At 47.2% G+C, this 25541-nt stretch overlaps 1 protein-coding gene across 1 annotated transcript; it reads left to right on the top strand.

The window, feature by feature from the left end:
* Positions 1 to 2230: 2230 nt before the first annotated feature.
* On the top strand, positions 2231 to 25253 carry LOC308081561 (uncharacterized protein; the record flags this gene model as incomplete). Its single annotated transcript, XM_080457924.1, has 5 exons — positions 2231 to 2502; positions 17428 to 17727; positions 17959 to 18057; positions 20910 to 20969; positions 25141 to 25253. The coding sequence occupies exons 1-5, from the start codon at positions 2436 to 2438 to the stop codon at positions 25251 to 25253; spliced, it is 639 nt and encodes a 212-aa protein (XP_080314050.1). The 5' UTR covers positions 2231 to 2435.
* Positions 25254 to 25541: the final 288 nt, after the last annotated feature.

Below are 25541 nucleotides of genomic sequence, written 5' to 3'. Positions count from 1 at the left end.
TACTGTATACCTGACGAAGGCCACATCGGCCGAAACATATTTTCTTTTTTACCGTACTTCATAGCGTCTGTTTCCACACACACACACACACACACACACACACACACACACACACACACACACACACACACACACACACACATCTCTACCAAATACACAACAACCAACTGTAACTCATTGAAACTAAATGTATATTAAACCACATTGCATGGACAGAACAATATACAGTATACACTTTAAGAAGGTGTCATTTCTATCCTACTGTACTTCATTTACTTAAGTAAAAGTATCAATACTGCAATGTAGAAATACTCTGTTACAAGTAAAAGTCCGGAATTCAAAATTTGCTTGAGTAAAAGTACAAAAGTATTGGTATCAAAATGTACTTAAAGTACAAAAGTATTCATTTTGCAGAATGTCCCATTTCACAAGTTTTCAAATGAATGAAATGTATACAAATATTTTGAAAATAGCAGATCTACAAGCTCTCAATGCGACGCATTGCGACGCATTGTGAGCTTGTAGATCTGCTATTTTCAAATGGCCGAAATGTATATAGTAAAATCTACAAAGTAACTAGTAACTAAGGTCTTCAAATAATTGTGGTGGAGTAAAAGTATAATATTTGCCTCTGAGATGTAGTGGAGTAGAAGTAAAAGTACTGAAAATTGGAAATACTTCAGTAAAGTAAAAATACCTCAAAATTGTACTTAAGTACAGTACTTGAGTAAATGTACTTAGTTACTTTACAACACATGCCTGAACGCTGTGTGAAACCTTACAGACACCATGGCTGGAGGCCTGGAGCTCATAAGCCTCATTTATGCTCCGTCGCCAAGACGGTATCGCACGGCGAAAATAACAGACCTACAAGATCACACCGCGGGGCGGACGGGACGTGTATTGATCTTGTAGGTCTGATATTTTCAGTGGACGATGCCGGTTTGTGCGACAAAGTATGAATTGATCTTTATAAAGAACACAGATGCGTCTAAACTCAAATGGTCAAAGACAAGAAGTTCATATTGTGGATGTCTGGTGGAAACCTTGTATGTAACCAAAACATGTTATTTTTAATCATATTATATACTATTTAATACAAACTTTTTTTGCGGTTTTGAAATACTTTTGACACATCTAATGTTGTATGGTCATGATTCCCCAGGAGCCTGGATGGCTCTGCTCCAGCCTTACAATTATTAATATAAATATTTTCTAGAAATCTCTATGGGAGAAATTAATGGGTTTTCTATCTGTGGATCCACAAAATGGCCGCCACTGCTATTCTCTATCAGTCTTCATCACCTGCTCAGGTTAACTGTAACACAGCTCCAGTCTTCCTCACCAGCTGCTTCAGTTTGTTTATCTACTTTAAAGCTGCACCATGTAACGTTCCTGTTCTAATCTAGCCCTGGATTTGAACCCGGGTCTCCTGTGCAAATGCTGACACTTTTTTACCACTGAGCTCATAGAGCCTGGCTGCTTGCTCAGGGGAGAAATAGATTTTTTTTTAAATTCTTGTCCAACCAGAAACAGGATCATGTTAAAGGTGGTGTCAGACAGATGCCAGTAAAGTCTAAGGGTCCACTGGGGATTTTTTTTTATCGTCTGAAGGCCACAGTTCTCGCCTTAAAGCACTTCCAAACACAGAGTTGAACATAATATATACACGACACACTGGTGGGGTTTCCAAAAATGCAGCGCTGGTGTTCTAAACGATTTAAAAACAGGCTCTGTGCTCAGGAGAAAAACAAAAGATTCAGATCAGGTTTCATGCAGTCTGAACAAGGCTAAGGTCTTTGATTCATCTGGTTTGTGCTGTTCAGAATGCATGAAAACAATGCAGCTCCAAGCTGGATCGGCCACGAATCAGCTGGATTTAGGCTGCAGTCTGAACAGGGCCTTAATGTCTCAATAGAAGTTATGTTGTTATATTGTTCAATTATTTGTACTTTTTCTGTAATTGTATTCTTGCTCTGTAAAGCACTTTGAGCTGCATTTCATGTCATGAAAGATGCTATACAAATAAAGGTTATTATTATTATTATTATTATAATATAGTATTTGGCTCTACCATACAGATTGGACAAAAAGGTTACATAATACAGCTTTAGATACATCTACATCATGTGTGGGAGGAGTTAGTTGTTATATATGTGCAAGCTGCTCAGCCCTGGGTTTCAGTCAGGAAGAGAAGAGGCCACGTCTAGTCAGACAGATAAACCACACGTTAACTTTTATTGTTTACTTGGTGTCCAGTGTTGTTGTTTTAGGATCATTATAACGTTGTTACCAACATGAAGAGCCTCATAGTTTTAGGATCATTATAACGTTGTTACCAACATGAAGAGCCTCATAGTTTTAGGATCATTATAACGTTGTTACCAACATGAAGAGCCTCATAGTTTTAGGATCATTATAACGTTGTTACCAACATGAAGAGCCTCGTAGCTCCTCTGTTCTTGTGGCTGATGGCAGTGGCTGGACTCAGCATGACACCCGGTAGGTGAAAAAAAAACCACATCAATAAATGTGTAATACATTTATTAACCCATTAATACCAGGAACACATCTGTGTAACCACTTTAACCATTATTTTATACTTTGGGCTATTTAAAAATAGCAGATCTACAAGCTCATACCTCATGAGTGGCGCGCTATGAGCTTGTAGATCTGCTATTTTTGAAGAAAAAAAAGATCGTTGAATATATATTTTTTTAACTCAAATCTTTGCTTCCACGGCCAAATACATATCATTTTGTACATTTTTGTGTACATTTGCAGAATCCCCAGAAGCAAAGAGTTGAGTTAAAAATGTTCGCTCTAAAAATATATGTATTCAAAGATTTGCACATATTTTCATGATTTTTCAAAAAATTGCAGATCTATAAGGGCATAGTGCAGCACTCGGCGCTATGGGCTTATAGATCTGCTAATTTTGAATAGCCAAAGTGTAAGATAATGGTTTAAGTGGTTAAAATCTAAAATGAAAGATGCTTTCCTGGTCTTAATGGGTTAACCCATGGGTTAACCCATTAAGAGCGGGGAACGCATCTGTGTCATTTTAGATCGATCTTATACTTTGGCTATTTTTTTTTAAATCTTGAAAATGTGTGCAAATCTTATTCGTCAGTGTCCAGCCGGGACCAGCTAACTCCATTTTCAGTTTTTTTTTTTTTTTTTCATAAATCAACGCTATTGAACCCCCTCTACATCTGTGTAAATTTGTTTTTAATAATAACATATGAAAAGTATTAAAAAGCGCCTCTGACGAAAACTCCTAACTCCATTGGACCCTCAAACTGTCCGTCAAAAACAAACAACTCCCCCCTCCTCTCAGGCTCTCGAGAAGCTCTGCTCTGTATGAGGCAGACAGGGAGAAGATTTTTCAATGCTTTTGGGAGAACATAAACTGGGAAGAGAAGAGAATGTATGTGCAAGGTTTGATAGATGTCACCCCAGTAAAGAGGAGAAGGGTGTCTTCACAAAGGTCATCTGCTCGTGTTTTCTTTTTAAATGTTAATGGACAGAGAATGAGTGTGTGCAGGAGTTTGTTTCAAACATCTCCAAGAGCTCAAGGAGATCATGCCAAAAGACTTTCACAGCTTTTATGACAATCTAAAGCACTAAGAAACACCCACCACACACAACAGTGTGATAATAAAATGTTGATAGGTATATGATAGGTAAATTCAACTGTGGTTGTTATTGTTAGTGCAGTAGGCTACAGATTTGACAGATTCTATTTTTCATGAATGTATTTTGTATTTATATGCCATTTATTTATTGTTGGTGTGCCATGATCGCTTTTGTTAAATACATGATTGAGTATTGAGGCAGAATTGTTTGTTGCACTCAACTGTAGAAGAACAACAGTGGTAACAGTTAGATCCATGGTTGTTTACAATGCATGTTAAAATAAAAGTTGTTTAAGTACAGAATTCAGCTTGATCTATAGTATATGAGGATGGCGCTCACCATAAATAGCTGATCTCCAAGCTCACAATGTGTTGTGATGTGTTGTGAGCTTTGAGATCCATTGCCAGCTGTTCTTATCAATGACATGGACAAAACCTCCTAACTCCACTTGCACTGGATTTGGGTAAAGTGGTGATAATATAATGACACATGCAAGTATCTGATAATATATAAAGTCACAATACCAAGTTTGATGAGGCAGTATTGCTTTGTTTTAAAAATATAAGGTTTTCTTCATTTTCTGAAAAATTGATATTTTGTTTTTCATTTCCTGAACAATTACCATTTTGGATTTAGCTGGTTCCGGCCGAACAGCAGAGATATATAATATATATATATACTTGTTATTCTTGAGTACCTGTTACTCGGGTAAGAGTAAAGAAGTAATGGCTTTTAAATATACTTAAGTATTCAAAAGTACATGCTTTTAAAAATACTTAAAGTACAACTAAAAGTAAAAGTCCTTTGAAGTCCTTGACTACCTCGAGCACTGTCCCGTCGGCAGTGGAAATGATGTCCTCTGTGTTAAATACAAATACGTTTGTTTTCTTGGCATTGAGCTTGAGGCCGGTCTTTCTGCACTCCATTTCTAATGCCAGTAGTTCTCTTACATTCTCTGCTGTGTCCGAGACTCGGGCCCGAGCACCCGAGGAGAAAGCCGAGCACCCACAGGAAATGTGTCGGTTGGATGACTATTTTGTGATGCTTTGTAACGTGCACAGGATGCACAATGTACCCGCTCTGATACTACGTGTGTTATTGTGAACAGATTTCTGTCATTCAAACTCTCTCCCTGTAATCTGCAGAGTCCTTATGCCAGTTATGGTTTCATCATCAGCCAATAATCAATTTGTGTGACTTGAAATGTAGTAATGAAAAAAAGGTCCTTTTGCACGCCTACTGGGACAGGTGCGTAAGAGCAGGCAGCCAGTGCACGAGACAGTAAAGAATGGTGATCGCGCACACTGTCTTCACTTACAGCAAATAAGTATTTTATTACCAACTGACATTCATCAGGTATTTCTGATTAAGGGGTTAAAACCTGGTTGATGTGTGTGTGACTTGTTGTTGAGTACCCTACCCACCCAACATGAATCGGCATCCATGGCTTTTCTATGGAAATAACGTTACGATGGGAACTATGCACGGAAACGAATTTCACACACTTTTTTACTTCTGTATACTGATGGGACAATAAAGCTGATTCTGTTTCGGATTCTGAGATGGTGGTTGCAGAGAGGCAGGTGTTGTTTGCACGGCATCTGGTTAGGTGGAAGGTTTCAACATCTGTCTTTTCTCAGTGCTACCTTCTTTGTGACCACATCCTTTGCTCTCATGAGAGCAGAGGATGTGGTCACAAAGAAGGAGCTGTTCTCTGCATTTTCATATGTACCCACACACACAACCGTTAACTTCACCTTGTCAAAACAAGATGACGCTGACATGCACAGCGGCGAACTTCACCCTGTCAAAACAAGATGGCACAGAGACAAGTAGCTGATATATTGCACTTTTACCTTAGTGCTTGGTATACTCTTGGTTGCTTGTTTTAGCAGAAAATGCACTTAAGACTTCTGGTGATTAGTAGTTTCGTTCCCTATATGTTGAATGCACTTATTGTAAGTCACTTTGGATAAAAGCGTCTGCTAAATGACTAATGTAATGTATATATATATTTTTTCAAGCAAACATTTTTTTAAGTCAAATGTTTGCTTGTTAGGGTCCCTGAAACAATATATTTTGAGATGGGGGTCCGCGGCCAAATACATATCATTGTGGGGGTCCTCGACATGAAAACAGTTTGAGAACCACTGATATTATAGCAACATAAGTGTTTGAGAAAACTGTTAGGATTTAGAAGACATTTGTAGAATCCCCCAGAAGCAAATATTTGAGTTAAAAATATACATATTCAAAGATTTGCACACGCATATTTTCACGATTTTTCAAAAATAGCAGATCTACAAGCTCATATAGCTTGAGCTTGTAGAGCTTGAAGATCTGCTATTTTTGAATAGCCCAATGAATCTAAAAATGACAGATTCTTTCCTGTTCTAAATGTGTTAAAGTCATTAAATGTCTGATTAACAACTTAAACACTCTATTCTTAATCAAACAGACCTTGAGATGCAAATGTACTTGGTCCGCTTTTTTCTCTCCAGTCCAAATTTCTTTGCCAAAAATAGCCGATCTACAAGCTCACAACGAGACACAGCATTGTGAGCTTGTAGATCGTCTATTGTGTTTCTTACAAAGGCAAGTCGTAGGGAAAAAGAGGGGGCCTATGGTAGACCACTGGGGGTCCGTCAGGGTTTGAGTGGTTAAATAAATAATAGCTGTCATAAAGAAATAAATACATGAATGTCAAAGAGAAAAGGACAGAATTTAACTACTGTATGTATTACTATTTATTTACATTTTTCTTTGTCCAGTATGTCACTAACGGTATCACTGCTGCTTTGTCCACACATACGCTAGATGTGGTCTACTGTAGGTCTACTGTAGGTCTACTGTACTGGAGGCCTAGTGTTGCAATGGCTGGCAGCACTGTCTCACTCATAATACTGTTTTATATATATATATTTTTGGGTGGTGAATCCGCCCCTATATGTGAGGTTTGGACATCTGCACCCATTGCACCCCCCCAACCCTGCGCTGTGATTGGCCACCAGTGTACCCCCCTAACCCTGCACTGTGATTGGCCAATCACAGTCTATTCAGGACTGTGATTGGCTAGTGAAACATGACACATGTGCATAGCCCTATAAATAGGACTATGCACTTAAAAAAAACACATTTATGTTTTTTGGGCGGTGAAACCGCCCCTATAAGTGAGGTTTGGAAATGTGTACAATTATCCTGCGCTGTGATTGGCCAAAAATTTACCCGCCTAACCCTGCACCGTGATTGGCCAATCACAATCTATTCAGGACTGTGATTGGCCAGTGTCACATGACACATGTGCATAGCCCTATATAAGAAACCATAACTTTAAAAAAAAACATAATGTTTTTTTTAAGTTATGGTTTCGTCCATCATAAAGAGTGTTTCAATAAATGTATTTATCTTTTGTACATGATTGGTTGACTCCATTCAGTATTGTGATTAGCTAGCAAGACACATGCTGTGATTGGCTAGTGATACATATGACGAAACTAATCTAAAACCACTGTGATGTGACACTAGTATATTAGTTAGATACTGTCCATTTCGTGAGAACAGTAAAGAAGAACTCAAAGATCACTATGGCTAAATGTATTTATTTTTTGTACATGATTGGTTGACTCCATTCAGTATTGTGATTAGCTAGCAAGACACCGCCCACTTCACACAGGGTGTGATTTTTTTTAAGTAAGGGGTGTACAATGGTTGGTCCACAATATTACTTGTCTTTAAGTGAACTTCCATCACTGTGATGACCACTGTGACCACACCGCCCACTTCACACTGGGTGTGATTTATTTTAATAATAAGTCGTTTTTAATGTTTTGATTAATAGTAAAATATTTATATTCAGTGTTGTTGCTGGTGTTGCTCTTGTTCATCACTTCATAGTGTCTGTTTCTACACACACACACACACACACACACACACACACACACACACAGACGCACACGCACACGCACACGCACAAGTTGTGTGCCCGTGCATTAGCTGTGGCACCGGACTGCATTTGTATGGGGAGACCTGAGGGCAGGCTCAGGCTCAGTGGTCCATGGAGTCAGGATCCATGGGCCTGTTTTACAGGCTACTGTGTTAAATAGAAACAAAGATGTCGGCAGGGCCGATCCTAGGGTGTTGGGGGGGATCTAGGCAGAATAAATGTTATTGGAACATTTTTAATACATTAATCTCCACCTATGTACTTACATTACACATAGCCGTGGATTTGAGAGGGGGTACTATGTTGTTATGGAAACAGGAGATATTCTGGGTGCTGGGCCGTGTGAGGCCGTGTGGTCATAAGGTGCGGTGCTGCTGCTATGTTGAAACACACCAAGACTACTGAGGAAATCTTTACATCTTGCTTGTATCACCATGCCCCCCCCCCCCTGTGCTGTCAGTGCATGTTCATGAAGACATTGCTGTGGGGAAAAGCTTGTTAGCCTTCGGATGCCCCCCATAATGGGGGAGGGGGTTGAAATAGACTAATATAAGAAAGATTCCTACAGTTTTACAGCAGGGGTAACACACACACACACACACACACACACACACACACACACACACACACACACACACACACACACACACACACACACACACACACACAAAAAGCTATATTACCGCATATATATTCAAGGCATTTATTTAGCTTAATAATACAGGAAGTTATAAATTATCATTGTTTGTCTGAACGAACCCCCCACCCCCCTCCCCTCCCCTCCCCTCCCTGCAGAGGGACTGTTTCGAGGCGCTCGCTCTAGTTGTGTCACTTCCTCTTTTTAGTGTCAGTCTGCTTCATTCATTCTCTGGACAATTAGCATATAGGCTGAGGCAGGGGTCTTCAACAGGGGGTCCGGGACCCCTTACCCTCAGAGTTACTACTCTTTCTGTGATAGGGACTTTTTTATATTGTTTTTTTACACTAACCCTAGCATCCCTATTTGTAGAAAATCGCCGATCTACAAGCTCACAACATGAGTCACTGGTGGACTCCGGTCGGGGTTTAAGTGGTTAAATAAATAAATAAATAAATAATATCTATCATAAATGAATGAATACATTCATTAATGCAAATAACTGTCTGTATGTATGTCACGGACGGCATCACTGCTGCCTTTTCCACACATGGGTGTGGCCTAACTGTAGGCCTGCTGTTGTAATGGCTGGCAGGACCGTCTCACTCAGGGCATTTTTTAAATAAGCCCTTTTTAATGATGATAGATGATCATCATGATGATGATTCATAGATAATGATTTATATTCATGGTGTTGCTGGTTTGTACTGTGTAGAAGTGAAGTAGTGATATTCAGTATAAAGATTCAGTATAAAATGCTGCTGTAAATGTTCACTTCTGATAGTTTTCTTTTTTTGTTGTTGATTGATTTGTTTATTCCGGACACTATTAAAAGACAAAAAATACATCAAATAAACACTTAAAATAAGAAAATAGCACAGCTATCTCTTTTTCCTTTTCAACATTTTGTCTTTTCAGATCTTTTATTTCACCCATTAGCTCCATAATCATCTTCTTCTGCTTAACTACATTGGCGATCTCCGCCCGCATAAAGTTTAGAGATCTCTTTATCTCCTCCCATTCCTCATCTGTGATATTTTCTCCTTAGAAATCCTAGTGCGCCTGCTCAGGACCCAATATCGACCCAATATATGGTTCTTCCGGGTGCTTCAAACGTCACTGAGCAACTTTCATAGAAATGAATAGCTTGGGGCGGGGCAATCCGCCCTCCAAATAAAATGTAACTCTATGGTCTGTATCTCGGGCGCCATATTGGAGGAGACAAGCTTTCTCGTGCGTCAAGGGGGCTTTCGGTAGGCCAATCAGAGGCAGGTGCGGGCGGGTCTTTTCGTAACCCAGCCCTTAACCCTTTAAGAGGCAGCCGCGCAGCAACTAGTCAGTTAGAAGTGCTGTGATTGGCCAGTAGTCAACGCCACTGTGCTGAGGGCCTGGTGGTGGTTAGCACCAGCAGTTAGCACCACCACCAGGCCCTCAGCAGCAGCAGTTAGCACCACCACCAGGCCCAACTGCTGCTGGGGGCCTGGTGGTGCTAACTGCTGCTGCTGAGGGCCTGGTGGTGCTAACTGCTGCTGCTGAGGGCCTGGTGGCGCTAATTGCTGCTGCTGAGGGCCTGGTGGTGCTAATTGCTGCTGCTGGGGGACAGGTGGTGCTAACTGCTGCTGCTGAGGGCCTGGTGGTGCTAACTGCTGCTGCTGGGGGACAGGTGGTGCTAACTAGTGCTGCTGGGGGCCTGGTGGTGGTGCTAACTGCTGCTGCTGAGGGCCTGGTGGTGCTAACTGCTGCTGCTGAGGGCCTGGTGGTACTAACTGCTGCTGCTGAGGGCCTGGTGGTGCTAACTGCTGCTGCTGAGGGCCTGGTGGTGCTAACTGCAGCTGCTGAGGGCCTGGTGGTGCTAACTGCTGCTGCTGAGGGCCTGGTGGTGGTGCTAACTGCTGCTGCTGGGGGCCTGGTGGTGGTGCTAACTGCTGCTGCTGAGGGCCTGGTGGTGCTAACTAATAATGCTGAGGGCCTGGTGGAGCTAACTGCTGCTGCTGAGGGCCTTGTGGTGCTAACTGCTGAGGGCCTGGTGGTGGTGCTAACTGCTGCTGCTGAGGGCCTGGTGGTGCTAACTGCTGCTGCTGAGGGCCTGGTGGTGGTGCTAACTGCTGCTGCTGAGGGCCTGGTGGTGGTGCTAACTGCTGCTGCTGAGGGCCTGGTGGTGCTAACTGCTGATACGAGGGGCCTGGTGGTGGTGCTAACTGCTGCTGCTGCGGGCCTGGTGGTCCTAACTGCTGCTGCTGAGGGCCTGGTGGTGCTAACTGCTGATACTAGGGGACTGGTGGTGGTGCTAACTGCTGCTACTGGGGGCCTGGTGGTGTTGCTAACTTCTGCTGCTGAGGGCCTGGTGGTGGTGCTAACTGCTGCTGCTGGGGGCTTGGTGGTGGTGCTAACTGCTGCTGCTGAGGGCCTGGTGGAGCTAACTGCTGCTGCTGAGGGCCTGGTGGTGGTGCTAACTGCTGCTGCTGAGGGCCTGGTGGAGATAACTGCTGCTGAGGGCCTGGTGGCGGTGCTAACTGCTGCTACTGGGGGCCTGGTGGTGTTGCTAACTTCTGCTGCTGAGGGCCTGGTGGTGGTGCTAACTGCTGCTGCTGGGGGCTTGGTGGTGGTGCTAACTGCTGCTGCTGAGGGCCTGGTGGAGCTAACTGCTGCTGCTGAGGGCCTGGTGGTGGTGCTAACTGCTGCTGCTGAGGTCCTGGTGGAGATAACTGCTGCTGAGGGCCTGGTGGTGGTGCTAACTGCTGCTGCTGGGGGCCATGTGGTGCTAACTGCTGCTGCTGAGGGCCTGGTGGTGCTAACTGCTGCTGCTGGGGGCCTGGTGGTGGTGCTAACTGCTGCTGCTGAGGGCCTGGTGGAGCTAACTGCTGCTGCTGAGGGCCTGGTGGTGGTGCTAACTGCTGCTGCTGGGGGCCTGGTGGTGGTGCTAACTGCTGCTGCTGAGGGCCTGGTGGTGGTGCTAACTGCTGCTGCTGGGGGCCTGGTGGTGCTAACTGCTGCTGCTGAGGGCCTGGTGGTGCTAACTGCTGCTGCTGAGGGCCTGGTGGTGCTAACTGCTGCTACTGAGGGCCTGGTGGTGCTAACTGCTGCTGCTGAGGGCCTGGTGGAGCTAACTGCTGCTGCTGAGGGCCTGGTGGTGGTGCTAACTGCTGCTGCTGGGGGCCTGGTGGTGCTAACTGCTGCTGCTGGGGTCTTGGTGGTGCTAACTGCTGCTGTTGAGGGCCTGGTGGTGCTAACTGCTGCTGCTGAGGGCCCGGTGGTGCTAATTGCTGCTGCTGGGGGCTTGGTGGTGCTAACTGCTGCTGTTGAGGGCCTGGTGGTGCTAACTGCTGCTGCTGGGGGCCTGGTGGTGGTGCTAACTGCTGCTGTTGAGGGCCTGGTGGTGCTAACTGCTGCTGCAGAGAGCCTGGTGGTGGTGGTGCTGTTCTGCTGCTGCTGGGGGCCTGGTGGTGGTGCTAACTGCTGCTGCTGAGGGCCTGGTGGTGCTAACTGCTGCTGCTGAGGGCCTGGTGGTGCTAACTGCTGCTGCTGAGAGCCTGGTGGTGGTGCTGTTCTGCTGCTGCTGGGGGCCTGGTGGTGGTGCTAACTGCTGCTGTTGAGGTTCTGGTGGTGCTAACTGCTGCTGCTGAGGGCCTGGTGGTGGTGCTAACTAATGCTGCTGGGGTTCTGGTGGTGGTGCTAACTGCTGCTGCTGCTGAGGACCTGGTGGTGCTAACTACTGCTGCTGAGGGCCTGGTGATGGTGTTAACTGCTGCTGCTGAGGGCCTGGTGGTGCTAACTAATGCTGATGAGGGCCTGGTGGTGATGCTAACTGCTGCTGCTGAGGATCTGGTGGTGCTAACTGCTGCTGCTAGGGGCCTGGTAGTGAAGCTAACTGTTGCTGCTGAGGGCCTGGTGATGGTGTTAACTGCTGCTGCTGAGGGCCTGGTGGTGCTAACTGTTGCTGCTGAGGGCCTGGTGGTGGTGCTAACTGTTGCTTCTGAGGGCCTGGTGGTGGTGCTAACTGCTGCTGCTGAGGGCCTAGTGGTGCTAACTAATGCTGCTGAGGGCCTGGTGATGGTGCTAACTGCTGCTGCTGGGGGCCTGGTGGTGGTGCTAACTGCTGCTGCTGGGGGCTTGGTGGAGCTAACTGCTGCTGAAGGCTAGGTGGTGGTGCTAACTGCTGCTGCTGGGGGCCTGTTGGTGGTGCTAACTGCTTCTGCTGAGGGCCTGGTGATGGTGTTAACTGCTGCTGCTGAGGGCCTGGTGGTGCTAACTGTTGCTGCTGAGGGCCTGGTGGTGGTGCTAACTGTTGCTTCTGAGGGCCTGGTGGTGGTGCTAACTGCTGCTGCTGAGGGCCTAGTGGTGCTAACTAATGCTGCTGAGGGCCTGGTGATGGTGTTAACTGCTGCTGCTGAGGGCCTGGTGGTGCTAACTGTTGCTGCTGAGGGCCTGGTGGTGGTGCTAACTGCTGCTGCTGGGGGCCTGGTGGTGGTGCTAACTGCTGCTGCTGGGGGCTTGGTGGAGCTAACTGCTGCTGAGGGCTAGGTGGTGGTGCTAACTGCTGCTGCTGGGGGCCTGTTGGTGGTGCTAACTGCTTCTGCTGAGGGCCTGGTGGAGCTAACTGCTGCTGCTGAGGGCCTGGTGGTGGTGCTAACTGCTGCTGCTGGGGGCCTGGTGGTGGTGCTAACTGCTGCTGCTGGGGGCCTGGTGAAGCTAACTGCTGCTGAGGGCTAGGTGGTGGTGCTAACTTCTGCTGCTGGGGGCCTGGTGCTGGTGCTAACTGCTGCTGCTGAGGGCCTGGTGGAGCTAACTGCTGCTGTTCCTGTGGCCTGGTGGTGGTGCTAACTGCTGCTGCTGGGGGCCTGGTGGTGGTGCTAACTGCTGCTGCTGGGGGCTTGGTGGTGGTGCTAACTGCTGCTGCTGAGGGCCTGGTAGTGCTAACTGCTGCTGCTGAGGGCCTGGTGGTGCTAACTGCTGCTGTTGAGGGCCTGGTGGTGCTAACTGCTGCTGCTGAGAGCCTGGTGGTGGTGCTGTTCTGCTGCTGCTGGGGGCCTGGTGGTGGTGCTAACTGCTGCTGCTGAGGACCTGGTGGTGCTAACTACTGCTGCTGAGGGCCTGGTGATGGTGTTAACTGCTGCTGCTGAGGGCCTGGTGGTGCTAACTAATGCTGCTGAGATCCTGGTGGTGATGCTAACTGCTGCTGCTCAGGGCCTGGTGGTGGTTAGCACTAGCAGTTAGCACCACCACCAGGCCCTCAGCAGCAGCAGTTAGCACCACCAGGTCCTTAGCAGCAGCTCAATAGCAGCAGTTAGCACCAACACCAGGCCCTCAGCAGCAGCAGTTAGCACCACCACCAGGCCCAACTGCTGCTGCTGAGGGCCTGGTGATGCTAACTGCTGCTGCAGGGGGCCTGGTGTTGGTGCTAACTGCTGCTGCTGAGGGCCTGGTGGTGGTGCTAACTGCTGCTGCTGAGGGCCTGGTGGTGCTAACTGCTGCTGCGGGGGGCGCTAACTGCTGCTGATGAGGGCCTGGTGGTGCTAACTGCTGCTGTTGAGGTCCTGGTGGTGCTAACTGCTGCTGCTGAGAGCCTGGTGGTGGTGCTGTTCTGCTGCTGCAGGGGGCCTGGTGGTGGTGCTAACTGCTGCTGTTGAGGGCCTAGTGGTGCTAACTGCTGCTGCTGAGGGCCTGGTGGTGGTGCTAACTGCTGCTGCTCAGGGCCTGGTGGTGGTTAGCACTAGCAGTTAGCACCACCACCAGGCCCTCAGCAGCAGCAGTTAGCACCACCAGGTCCTCAGCAGCAGCTCAATAGCAGCAGTTAGCACCAACACCAGGCCCTCAGCAGCAGCAGTTAGCACCACCACCAGGCCCAACTGCTGCTGCTGAGGGCCTGGTGATGCTAACTGCTGCTGCTGAGGGCCTGGTGGTGCTAACTGCTGCTGCTGAGGGCCTGGTGGTGGTGTTAACTGCTGCTGCTGAGGGCCTGGTGGTGCTAACTGCTGCTGCTGAGGGCCTGGTGGTGGTCCTAACTGCTGCTGCTGAGGGCCTGGTGGTGCTAACTGCTGCTGCTGAGGGCCTGGTGGTGGTCCTAACTGCTGCTGCTGAGGGCCTGGTGGTGCTAACTGCTGCTGCTGAGGGCCTGGTGGTGGTCCTAACTGCTGCTGCTGAGGGCCTGGTGGTGATGCTAACTGCTGCTGCTGAGGGCCTGGTGGTGGTGCTAACTGCTGCTGCTGGGGGCCTGGTGGTGCTGGCTGCTGCTGCTGGGGGCCTGGTGGTGCTAGCTGCTGCTGCTGGGGGCCTGGTGGTGCTGGCTTCTGCTGCTGGGGGCCTGGTGGTGCTGGCTGCTACTGCTGGGGGCCTGGTGGTGCTGGCTTCTGCTGCTGGGGGCCTGGTGGTGCTGGGGGCCTGGTGGTGCTAACTGCTGCTGCTGAGGGCCTGGTGGTGGTCCTAACTGCTGCTGCTGAGGGCCTGGTGGTGCTAACTGCTGCTGAGGGCCTGGTGGTGGTCCTAACTGCTGCTGCTGGGGGCCTGGTGGTGATGCTAACTGCTGCTGCTGAGGGCCTGGTGGTGGTGCTAACTGCTGCTGCTGGGGGCCTGGTGGTGCTAGCTGCTGCTGCTGGGGGCCTGGTGGTGCTAGCTGCTGCTGCTGGGGGCCTGGTGGTGCTGGCTTCTGCTGCTGGGGGCCTGGTGGTGCTGGCTGCTACTGCTGGGGGCCTGGTGGTGCTGGCTTCTGCTGCTGGGGGCCTGGTGGTGCTGGGGGCCTGGTGGTGCTGGCTGCTACTGCTGAGGGCCTGATGGTGCTAACTGCTGCTGCTGGGGGGCTGGTGGTGCTGGCTGCTGCTCTGCTGCTGGGGGGCTGGTGGTGCTGGCTGCTGCTCTGCTGCTGAGGGCCTGGTAGTGCTGGCTGCTGCTCTGCTGCTGGGGGCCTGGTGGTGCTGGCTGCTGCTCTGCTGCTGGGGGCCTGGTAGTGCTGGCTGCTGCTCTGCTGCTGGGGGCCTGGTGGTGCTGGCTGCTGCTCTGCTGCTGGGGGGCTGGTGGTGCTGGCTGCTGCTCTGCTGCTGAGGGCCTGATGGTGCTAACTGCTGCTGCTGGGGGCTGGTGGTGCTGGCTGCTGCTCTGCTGCTGGGGGCCTGGTAGTGCTGGCTGCTGCTCTGCTGTTGGGGGCCTGGTGGTGCTAACTGCTGCTGCTGGGGGCCTGGTGGTGCTGGCTTCTGCTGCTGGGGGCCTGGTGGTGCTAACTACTGCTAACTGCTGCTGCTGGGGGCCTGGTGGTGCTGGCTGCTGCTGCTGGGGGCCTGGTGGTGCTAGCTGCTGCTGCTGGGGGCCTGGTGGTGCTGGCTTCTGCTGCTGGGGGCCTGGTGGTGCTGGCTGCTACTGCTGGGGGCCTGGTGGTGCTGGCTTCTGCTGCTGGGGGCCTGGTGGTGCTGGGGGCCTGGTGGTGCTAACTGCTGCTGCTGAGGGCCTGGTGGTGGTCCTAACTGCTGCTGCTGAGGGCCTGGTGGTGCTAACTGCTGCTGAGGGCCTGGTGGTGGTCCTAACTGCTGCTGCTGGGGGCCTGGTGGTGATGCTAACTGCTGCTGCTGAGGGCCTGGTGGTGGTGCTAACTGCTGCTGCTGGGGGCCTGGTGGTGCTAGCTGCTGCTGCTGGGGGCCTGGTGGTGCTAGCTGCTGCTGCTGGGGGCCTGGTGGTGCTGGCTTCTGCTGCTGGGGGCCTGGTGGTGCTGGCTGCTACTGCTGGGGGCCTGGTGGTGCTGGCTTCTGCTGCTGGGGGCCTGGTGGTGCTGGGGGCCTGGTGGTGCTGGCTGCTACTGCTGAGGGCCTGATGGTGCTAACTGCTGCTGCTGGGGGGCTGGTGGTGCTGGCTGCTGCTCTGCTGCTGGGGGGCTGGTGGTGCTGGCTGCTGCTCTGCTGCTGAGGGCCTGGTAGTGCTGGCTGCTGCTCTGCTGCTGGGGGCCTGGTGGTGCTGGCTGCTGCTCTGCTGCTGGGGGCCTGGTAGTGCTGGCTGCTGCTCTGCTGCTGGGGGCCTGGTGGTGCTGGCTGCTGCTCTGCTGCTGGGGGGCTGGTGGTGCTGGCTGCTGCTCTGCTGCTGAGGGCCTGATGGTGCTAACTGCTGCTGCTGGGGGCTGGTGGTGCTGGCTGCTGCTCTGCTGCTGGGGGCCTGGTAGTGCTGGCTGCTGCTCTGCTGTTGGGGGCCTGGTGGTGCTAACTGCTGCTGCTGGGGGCCTGGTGGTGCTGGCTTCTGCTGCTGGGGGCCTGGTGGTGCTAACTACTGCTAACTGCTGCTGCTGGGGGCCTGGTGGTGCTGGCTGCTGCTGCTGGGGGCCTGGTGGTGCTAGCTGCTGCTGCTGGGGGCCTGGTGGTGCTGGCTTCTGCTGCTGGGGGCCTGGTGGTGCTGGCTGCTACTGCTGGGGGCCTGGTGGTGCTGGCTTCTGCTGCTGGGGGCCTGGTGGTGCTGGGGGCCTGGTGGTGCTAACTGCTGCTGCTGAGGGCCTGGTGGTGGTCCTAACTGCTGCTGCTGAGGGCCTGGTGGTGCTAACTGCTGCTGCTGAGGGCCTGGTGGTGGTGGTAAAAAATGGGAGTAAAAAAAGGGAGTTTATGTGTGGGGTTACATTATCCTCTATTGGCAACATTGGTGTATTGCTGCTACTGTACACAGTTTTAACCTTGTAGATCGGCTATTGTCAAAACATTTACATACATATTGAAACATTTAGAAAAATGTGAATTATTTTTGAAGATTTCGATTTTTTTACACAAATTACTTGTGGGGGTCCCTGGCACGAAATATTTTCAGATGGGGGTCCTCAACTAAATACATTTGGCTCAATGTGGGGGTCCTTGACATGAAAATGTTTGAGAACCACTTTTTCAATGGGCCTGAAAATGTAAATCCAACCTGAGCAGATCCATACTCACCCCGGGTGTAGTGGTACTTTTAAAAGTGGGGGAGCTTATCTATTAATAAGTTTACTGCATTTTTCCCTCTAAACCAAATCTCGTCACCAAATATAGCCCCTACTAAGCACAAATCAATTGTAATGATCTCAGAACTGTCTTTCTTTAGCTTGAAGAGTTTTTTCCTGGTTGTGTAATGAAATGAATATGACACATATTTTACTGTATGGTTTGTTTTACTTTATTTTTCTGGTGTAGCTACTTATTTTTTTACTGTTAACTTAACTTTAATGACTACTTTAACTGTTCAACTAACGACTGAAATAACTTTCTCTCCACAGCTCAACAAGATGTGATATACATTCCACCACAAGGAGTCCTTCAGCTGCTTCCAGATACCAGCTCTGTTACTGAACCCATCACTGGCATCCTGTGGAAACATGGACCCAATAAAGCAGCAGAATGGGATCAGGGTTTTGGTCCTGATGTAGATTACTACGGGACATTTAGAGACCGCACAGACCTGCATAAAGAAACTGGACAGTTGGTCGTCAACAAAATGACCACAGAAGACTGTGGAGAATATTCTGTTGAGATCAACGGTCGACTGATGAACAAGACTTACACGGTTAAAGAGATGAGTAAGTATGAATTATGAGAGAGAGAGAGAGAGAGAGAGAGAGAGAGAGAGAGAGAGAGAGAGAGAGAGAGAGAGAGAGAGAGAGAGAGAGAGACATACATACTGGAGCGAAACGGATAATGTTTAATACCTGTTGTCATTGCAGTGTTACTATTGGTTTAACCATACCGGTAAACACAGTGAATCAAGTGAAGTGCGTGCAAATCATAAAAAAAAACGTTTTTCTCCTAAGGACCTCCATCCAAAGACACACCCACGGGAGCCATTGTTGGAGGCGTTATCGTTGCTCTCATCCTTGCAGTTGGTCTGGTGCTGGGGGTGATATTTCGTGGTAAGTTTCTCTTCAGATTTTAAGTTACACATAACATACAACATGTTTACTAAGTTACTGCTCAGCAGCGTCATGTTTTAATCTTTAGTAGGTCAAACATTGTACTGGCCCAAACATCTAGAGTTGGGGCCGCTACGCTGTCCTCACACCTACGTCACACCGCCCATCCGACCAATATGTAGTGTTGGGGTCTTTGTCAGAGACCCGTTGTACCCGTCTGTCCCTTTTATGCCCATATATGGAGATCCCTGATGTCATCAGTATATGCCCATATATGGGCATATCGGTTGGATCAGCGGTTCTGGACAACTGGATATCCCAACTACTCGACTTGTTGATGCGCGCACCCGCGTTTGAAGTCGGTCTGTCCCATATCTGCACATGACCATATATGGGCATAGCGGTCAGATCTGTGGCGTATTGAGTTTGTTTATGGTTATGTCTGAGGTCTGAGTCATAATGACGTGGCTGTGGTCCGCCCACCCACCCGACGACCATCCCATTAGCCAAGTTTAATAGGGCGTTTAATAGTGTAATAAACCTTGTCTCAGGTATGAGAAATGTAAAGAGCCCGCCCACAGAATATTTCTACTGTAAGCATTAATAACGGAGGCAGAACTTCCAATGGACATAAACAGGATACTTTATTTAACTATACTAAAGCAGAAACAATAAAAGACAATAGGTAACCATAGGCAAATCTACAATACATTAAATGATCCAATATAAACTACAGTCCTAATTAAAACAGCTCGAGCATAAATTCATGAACACATAGACATAATCATACAATTGTACTAAACTCTAAAACTACTACTTAACTTTCCAAGGATAGGAGACCCCCAACGGGTCTAGGCTTTGGCGCTGGTTCAGCAGACTTTGATTGACAGTTTTGTGTGAGTTGCGTCTGCCCGTCCAACGCCGTGAGCAGCCTCCGTTGGCTTTAGGAGACCACTCGCACAACTGGAGAGCGGGATGAAGCACTCCTATTTCGTCCCCGCTATACTAATATCTCGCCCTGCCTAGCGCAGCAACCTGTCCCTCGCCCTCCTATCTATCTTCACTGCCGGCAGCCCTAAACGGCATGCGAGCAGCAGCCACCCCCCGCAGTGAGTGCAGGACAGAAGCTCAGCTGGCTTCACCCTTAAACTTGAACAAGCTCCGCTCTCCAGACACAACTTGTCTCTTCTGAGTTCACACTTTTATAGTCCCCCGTCACCCTCAACACAATCATGTCCAGCCGTGATTGATCAGCGTCTGTCAGTCACCATCAGGTGCGTGCCATCAGCCTGTGATTGACACGCGTCATTGTCAACGTCACTCATAGTGCAGGTTCACTACAATAGTTTAATCTTTTTGCAGATTATCAAAGTACAGAATGTAAGCTTTCAAATGGTGTGATACTAATGACTGCTGGCCATTGGAGTTTTGAAGTAATTCACACATTAACTTAACAATAAAGTGGTTAGCGTGTGTATATACGCGTGCATGTGTGCGTGCCGTGCGTGTGGGAATAATTATCTTACGCCCTTCAGGCTTTCCACACAGAGAAAAGAAAACACTAGTCGGTCTGCCGCTCTGAGGAGTAATCCTTTCTGCTGAGCAGATAAGTGCAGTTTTCGCTGTGCAAAACGTTACTGAAAGTTTGTTGCTAATGCTTTCTCCACACCATGCTACACATGTAAACACAAGACACATGCTTGTGAAGATGGGCAGAGATACGAAACTGGAACACAATGGTAGCCTATGGAATGCGATCATGCTAATTCCCCCTTTCACACAATTCATGTAAATACAGCTCTAACTAAAAATAAATACTCCCTTTTTTAGACTCAAATTAAATGCATTTGCAGACCTGTTATGTGAAGATTGTACAACAATTGAACTCTGTTAATATTGAAAAAAATATGTTTTACAACTTTTCTGTCCCTTTCTGCTGGACGCATAGGCATACGTGTCCAAATAAGCCAAAAGCCAGGGATGAGCTGCAGGGGGGGCTCACAGGGGGCGGGGGCCCTGTAGCTCTGGAGTTGCACGCACGCGCGCCACACATGACGCACGCGTGCTCCACAGGCACGCGCTGTCAGCGGCACACATGACGCACGCGTGCTCCACAGGCACGCGCTGTCAGCAGCGTCCTCAACACCTAAAACAATAGCCTCTACCTGGCTGCTTTGCATAACATTAGGCTACTCGAGAAAAGCCATAGACTTGAATTGAATGTTCCTCTCACAATGAGAGACAGTCTCTGCACTGCAGAGTGTGAAAGGGTTAAACGCTTAGCAGAGGACCCAAGAACAAGAGCTGTAGTCTAACAGACACTCACGAGGTTATCCCTGTCCGTTGTTGGTTCTTATGACTGTTCATATGATTGTTTTAAAACCACTGTTTTGAAAGTAATGTAGGCCTAAGTCTTAAAAAAAAGTTATTCAAGTAAAGACAAGTTGTCTGATTATTTTAAGTACTTATGTGTGGGTGAGTCTATGTTAAGGGCTTTTATAAAAAACTAAAAAGAAAATAATGAATGAATTGAAAAAACAAAAACGAAAAACAAATTAACAATGCAACTAAATAATAAGAAACATAATTATATTAAAAATCACATGTTGAATAGTATGAATACAGTATTTCAACTAGCACTGAGCTGATCGGCTATGTGCACATGCGTGCGCGTGCACGTGACGTCATAAAATAGAGCCCCACTAGCTCAAAAATCCACAGCACATCACTGCCAACAGCTGAAACCTCATATCACTGTTATGTTATGTTATGTTATGTTATGTTATGTTATGTTATGTTATGTTATGTTATGTTATGTTATGTTATGTTATCACTGTATTTGAAATTCTCAGATCGTTTAAAGAAGTTGTTTACTTCACGTCCAGGGTTTGAGCCTGTGGATGATCTTGAAGGTGAGTGAGTTTAAGAACTTTATTTGAGCAGTTTGTGATGTGAATCTAGAATTGAATCAGCAACTCCTTTATACTCAGGTATGAGCATAACAACCATAACACATGATATGTGTGTGTTCATAATAATCCTTCAATCATCTATTGTTCCTGCTGACTGTGACGACTGGCAGAGAGTTGTTATAAAGTGACAATACTTGGTGTTGTTATTATTCACAGTGTTGTATATTTCAACAAAGCAGAGATGTCTCACAGGCCTTTACATATTTATCCTCATCCATGTTGGGAAAATGATTATTGATTATTATACAACAGGTAGTTCCGACCAAGCAATCTGATTGGTTGAAATAGCTTTCTAGCCGTGCTTCAAACCAGCATCATAGCACGGGCCTAATCACATTAATAAATCACTCCGCACTGCAGTCCGCACCTGATTAGACCATATATGGCACAACTGTGCTGTGACGTCACGCTGTCCCACGGTAGGAAAACAAACAGCACGGCGAAAATAGCCGATCTACAGGTTCACAACGCGTCGCCAGGTATCGCACGGCGAAAATAGCCGATCTACAAGTTCACAACGCGTCGCCATCGCGACGCGTTGTCAGCTTGTAGATCAGTTATTTTGGCCACGTGACACGGTCGTACGACGGAGCATATAGCCTACTGGAATTCATTCCACTGCGCAAGCATTGATAGCTCAGCTGTGTTGATTAGACGGTGCCTCAGGCTCATAGCGCTGCTACAGGGACTATTTAATGTCTCAGTGAAAAACTCTTCTCTTTACAGGGAAACGGATAATAGCGAAACATTTTTATTATGAATTGCTCCACAATATGAATACATTTGGATGTGTTTTGTTGGTAACTGTATAATCGCAATATTACACTCGAGGGTGTGCTTTACCTTACATTATTGGCACTTCTGTGATGCTCGCGGAACTCGGCTTCGCCTCGTTCCTGACCGCATCACAGGCGTGCCAATAATGACGGTAAAGCACACCTTCTCGTGTAATATTGCTTAATTATGTCAATGCACTTGAATGCACTCAATAAGAAATAAGACATATCATTAATCTTATAATAATGTACTTTATTCACATCCTGGGTGGACTGATTCGTGTGTGTGTGTGTGTGTGTGTGTGTGTGTGTGTGTGTGTGTGTGTGTGTGTGTGTGTGTGTGTGTGTGTGTGTGTGTGTGTGTGTGTGTGTTTCACAGTGATTAACTGTGATATCATAATACTGGTGATTAATCACAAAACATCAGGAAGCCATAATCTATAACTATTGTTTAACCATATCCTAGCATTCCTATTTCGGCCACACTTGTTTTTGAAATTTGTTGTATGATGAATTAGCCTATATTTGCCTATATTATTATTTGGCAGTAACTCATGAGTAGGGCAGTGATGTATGCGCCATTGCGGTTGGTAGAGTCGTGGTATGGGAAGGGTGCGTCCTCTGGTCCGAGCCTTACGTTGAAGTTCCTACGTTAGGGTGTGTGATTCATAAATCAATTTTTGTCTGTGAATGTTTGCGGGAGGGACGCTCTTTCTCACGTCTACTCGGAGGCATGACTTATGGGACCAAAGCTTGCGTATGTGTCATTAGAATACCTTATTCTTCATACAAAATCAATTACAATGGTGCCAAACCGCAAATAAATGTCAACACATATAAAAAAGAAAGAAAACATATGTCAAATGATCTTTTTATGCATATTCTAGACATGATGCAAAATTGCAAATTCAACAGATTTACATTTTTTTTTCAGTTGACGCATTTAGAGCTGAATTATTAGGCGTGTATGCCGTTTTTGCAAGTGTGGCCACAGTTTCACCTATTGGACTTTCATGCCAACTCCATATGTCACAATATTAATTTATAATGTTGACCACATCACATGAACACCGTCTTACCTTGATGACGATACAGTATAGATGAAATCAAGCTGCCTGTGTCCATTACTCCATTTCCATTTCCGATGTAGGATTCGGACAGTGGAGGATACAGTGGCCCTCATTTATCAACGGAGCGTATAAACCGGCTTATATTTTTCCATATATTCGGCCGTACACCAACGTCGAAGTCACATTTATCAACGAATCCTACACAGCCAATCCTAGCGTACATTGGGTCGGAGCCTTGATAAATGTCACGGCTGAAATCGAGCGTCATTTAAATAACACGCCCTTAAATATTCTCGAAACGCCCTGATTTTACGACATGGAGAACCAGAATATGACCAAATAAAGCATGGGAAGCCAAAATAGTTTCGCCGGCTCGCCTCGCTACCTGTCAAGTCACACACGCACACGCACACGCCTCTCTCTCTCTCTCACACACACATACACACACACGCCCAACTGTGTCTTTCATGTAATCCGTAGCGGTACAATCTTTGTCACGTAGGCTTGTAGCCTACATGAATGACATATTATGATACCAATCACATCGCCATGAATGGGGTTTGTATATTAATTTATTTAACCCATACCGAGCAGTGCACAAGCAGTCATGTAGGATATTCCCTGTGAGACTCGGACGGGCGGCAGTGATCCCGTGCTGCCACGTTAATTCGATCGTCCGGTTTATATCCTTAACCCAGCCAGGTTGTGTAGCCTACATAACTCTCTGACATAACTCCATAACATAGGACAAGCTACTGTAAGTTTGTAGACCTCACTGTCCATGAAAAGATGGTCGGGGCTCCCGAAAATGCTCTCGCAGAAGCGCTCGTATATTTTGAAAATAAGCTCACAACGCGTCGGGATGGGACCTGTTGTGAGCTTGTAGATCTGCTATTTTCAAATAGCCAATGCAGCCAGATCTGCAAGCTTAACCGAATGACTGTTAAAGCAGTTTATTTAAATTACTTTATAAAATGTTATATTTTCACAGGGATTATTTATTAGTGTAGATATACATTTAGGAGTGGATTATGTGTCCAGATGCCTGTCAGACAGTCAGACAATGCTGCTCCGCAGGTCTAGAATGTAATAAACGGGCGCAGCCAAAGTCAACAACTGCTATCGACCAGACGTGAGATCTCAGCGTACGATAGGATGAAGCCAACGTCAGGATATATTGATAAATGCCGAAAGTTGCGATGATCTCGCCGTACGCCCATTATTTGGTCTGCGCCGCGTTGATAAATGAGGGCCAGTATGTTGATCCAAAGGACAGATTCCTCTCAGTAATCGATAAAGCTCTGATAAACATTATCGGATATTGGCAGATTACATTTGTTTTACCTTGGCAAGGTGAGTTACTGATTGTTCAGTAGAAAGGGCTTATATAATATCCATTCCATGTTTTATGTCGTGAGGTTTAACTTTGTAAACTAACAAAGCTAACGAGCTGGCTATTACTTTATTAACTGTCGCTTGCGCTGATCTACAAGTTGTCATGCGGTGTGTCGAGCTGCGTTGTGAGCTTCATGTGAACGTGCCTGTGACTGTCAGACAAAAATGAGGACAGTGATACACACATATCAGAGATTTACGTGCATTTGGTGAATCACACGTCTGTTTTTGCTTAGAGAAAATATACCCTCCTTTAGTCACTTTATTTACGACCAGCTTAGTGAATCGGCTTTGACTGTTGTTACTGGGTTGCCTGAGAACTCTGCGATAAGGATCCTATCGGTGTGATGGTAAACCCGATAGAGAGCCTTACGCGCCAGAGAACCCAGCATTAGCCCTACGGCCCATGTTGCAGACTGGGCCTCATTTCGCCACGCAGATGCAGTGATGAACGTGCATCTCTCCACTCTGCGGTACACGATCCGGTCATCATTGTGCACTCTTCTGTGTTCCTGGATTCCCAGGATCTCCATTCCCCTTTCCTCTGCACAGTGTGCTAGTTCTACCAATCTAGCTTTTTCTCTCACTGTTCATGAGATGGCCACTACTACTACTACTACTTAAGAGAAGACCACATGGCATGCATGAGATTAGGAAATCAGATATATTGATCGCTTATATCAATACATTTTGTACTGAGACTTTCTACTCATTTGAGCGCCTGCTGCTCTTTCCAACTGCAGATACACTTGCTGCAGATAACTGTACATTATCCTGCTAAACACAAATGCAATTAATTTGATATCAGGAGAGTTACTGCCAGGTCAGGTTTCTCATACAAGTCTGTTGTCTTTTCTAACTCAACAATAGTTGTAACGTTAGACCAGCATGAGGCTACAGACGCTGACCCACCAATGTCAATTCCGAGTTCAACGTCAACAAGTACAGGACACCCTAAAGCTGAAGGTGAGCTGACAATATGAATAGATGTGCTATGAGCTTTCACACTCTTTACCTGTAGTCTGTAGTGCTTCACATACTGTGTTAAAACAGGGTCAGGTACATCATAATAAAACAGATCTAATTTTTCTTTTGTTATGTACCCACTTGACTCAACCTACACTTGTTCTTCTGTTTGGATATACTGTATCCCCATTCCAATTGTTAGAAGAACACCAGACATGAATACATTTTGTACTGAGACTTTCTACTCATTTGAGTGCCTGCTGCTATCAGGAGAGTTACTGCCAGGTCAGGTTTCTCATACAAGT

This window comes from Gymnoscopelus braueri, assembly GCF_963280865.1.
Source record: "Gymnoscopelus braueri genome assembly, contig: SCAFFOLD_298, whole genome shotgun sequence".
In the NCBI taxonomy this organism is placed as follows: Eukaryota; Metazoa; Chordata; class Actinopteri; order Myctophiformes; family Myctophidae; genus Gymnoscopelus; species Gymnoscopelus braueri.
Note: the sequence above shows the minus strand (reverse complement) of the source record. Positions and strands in the feature narration are given on the sequence as shown.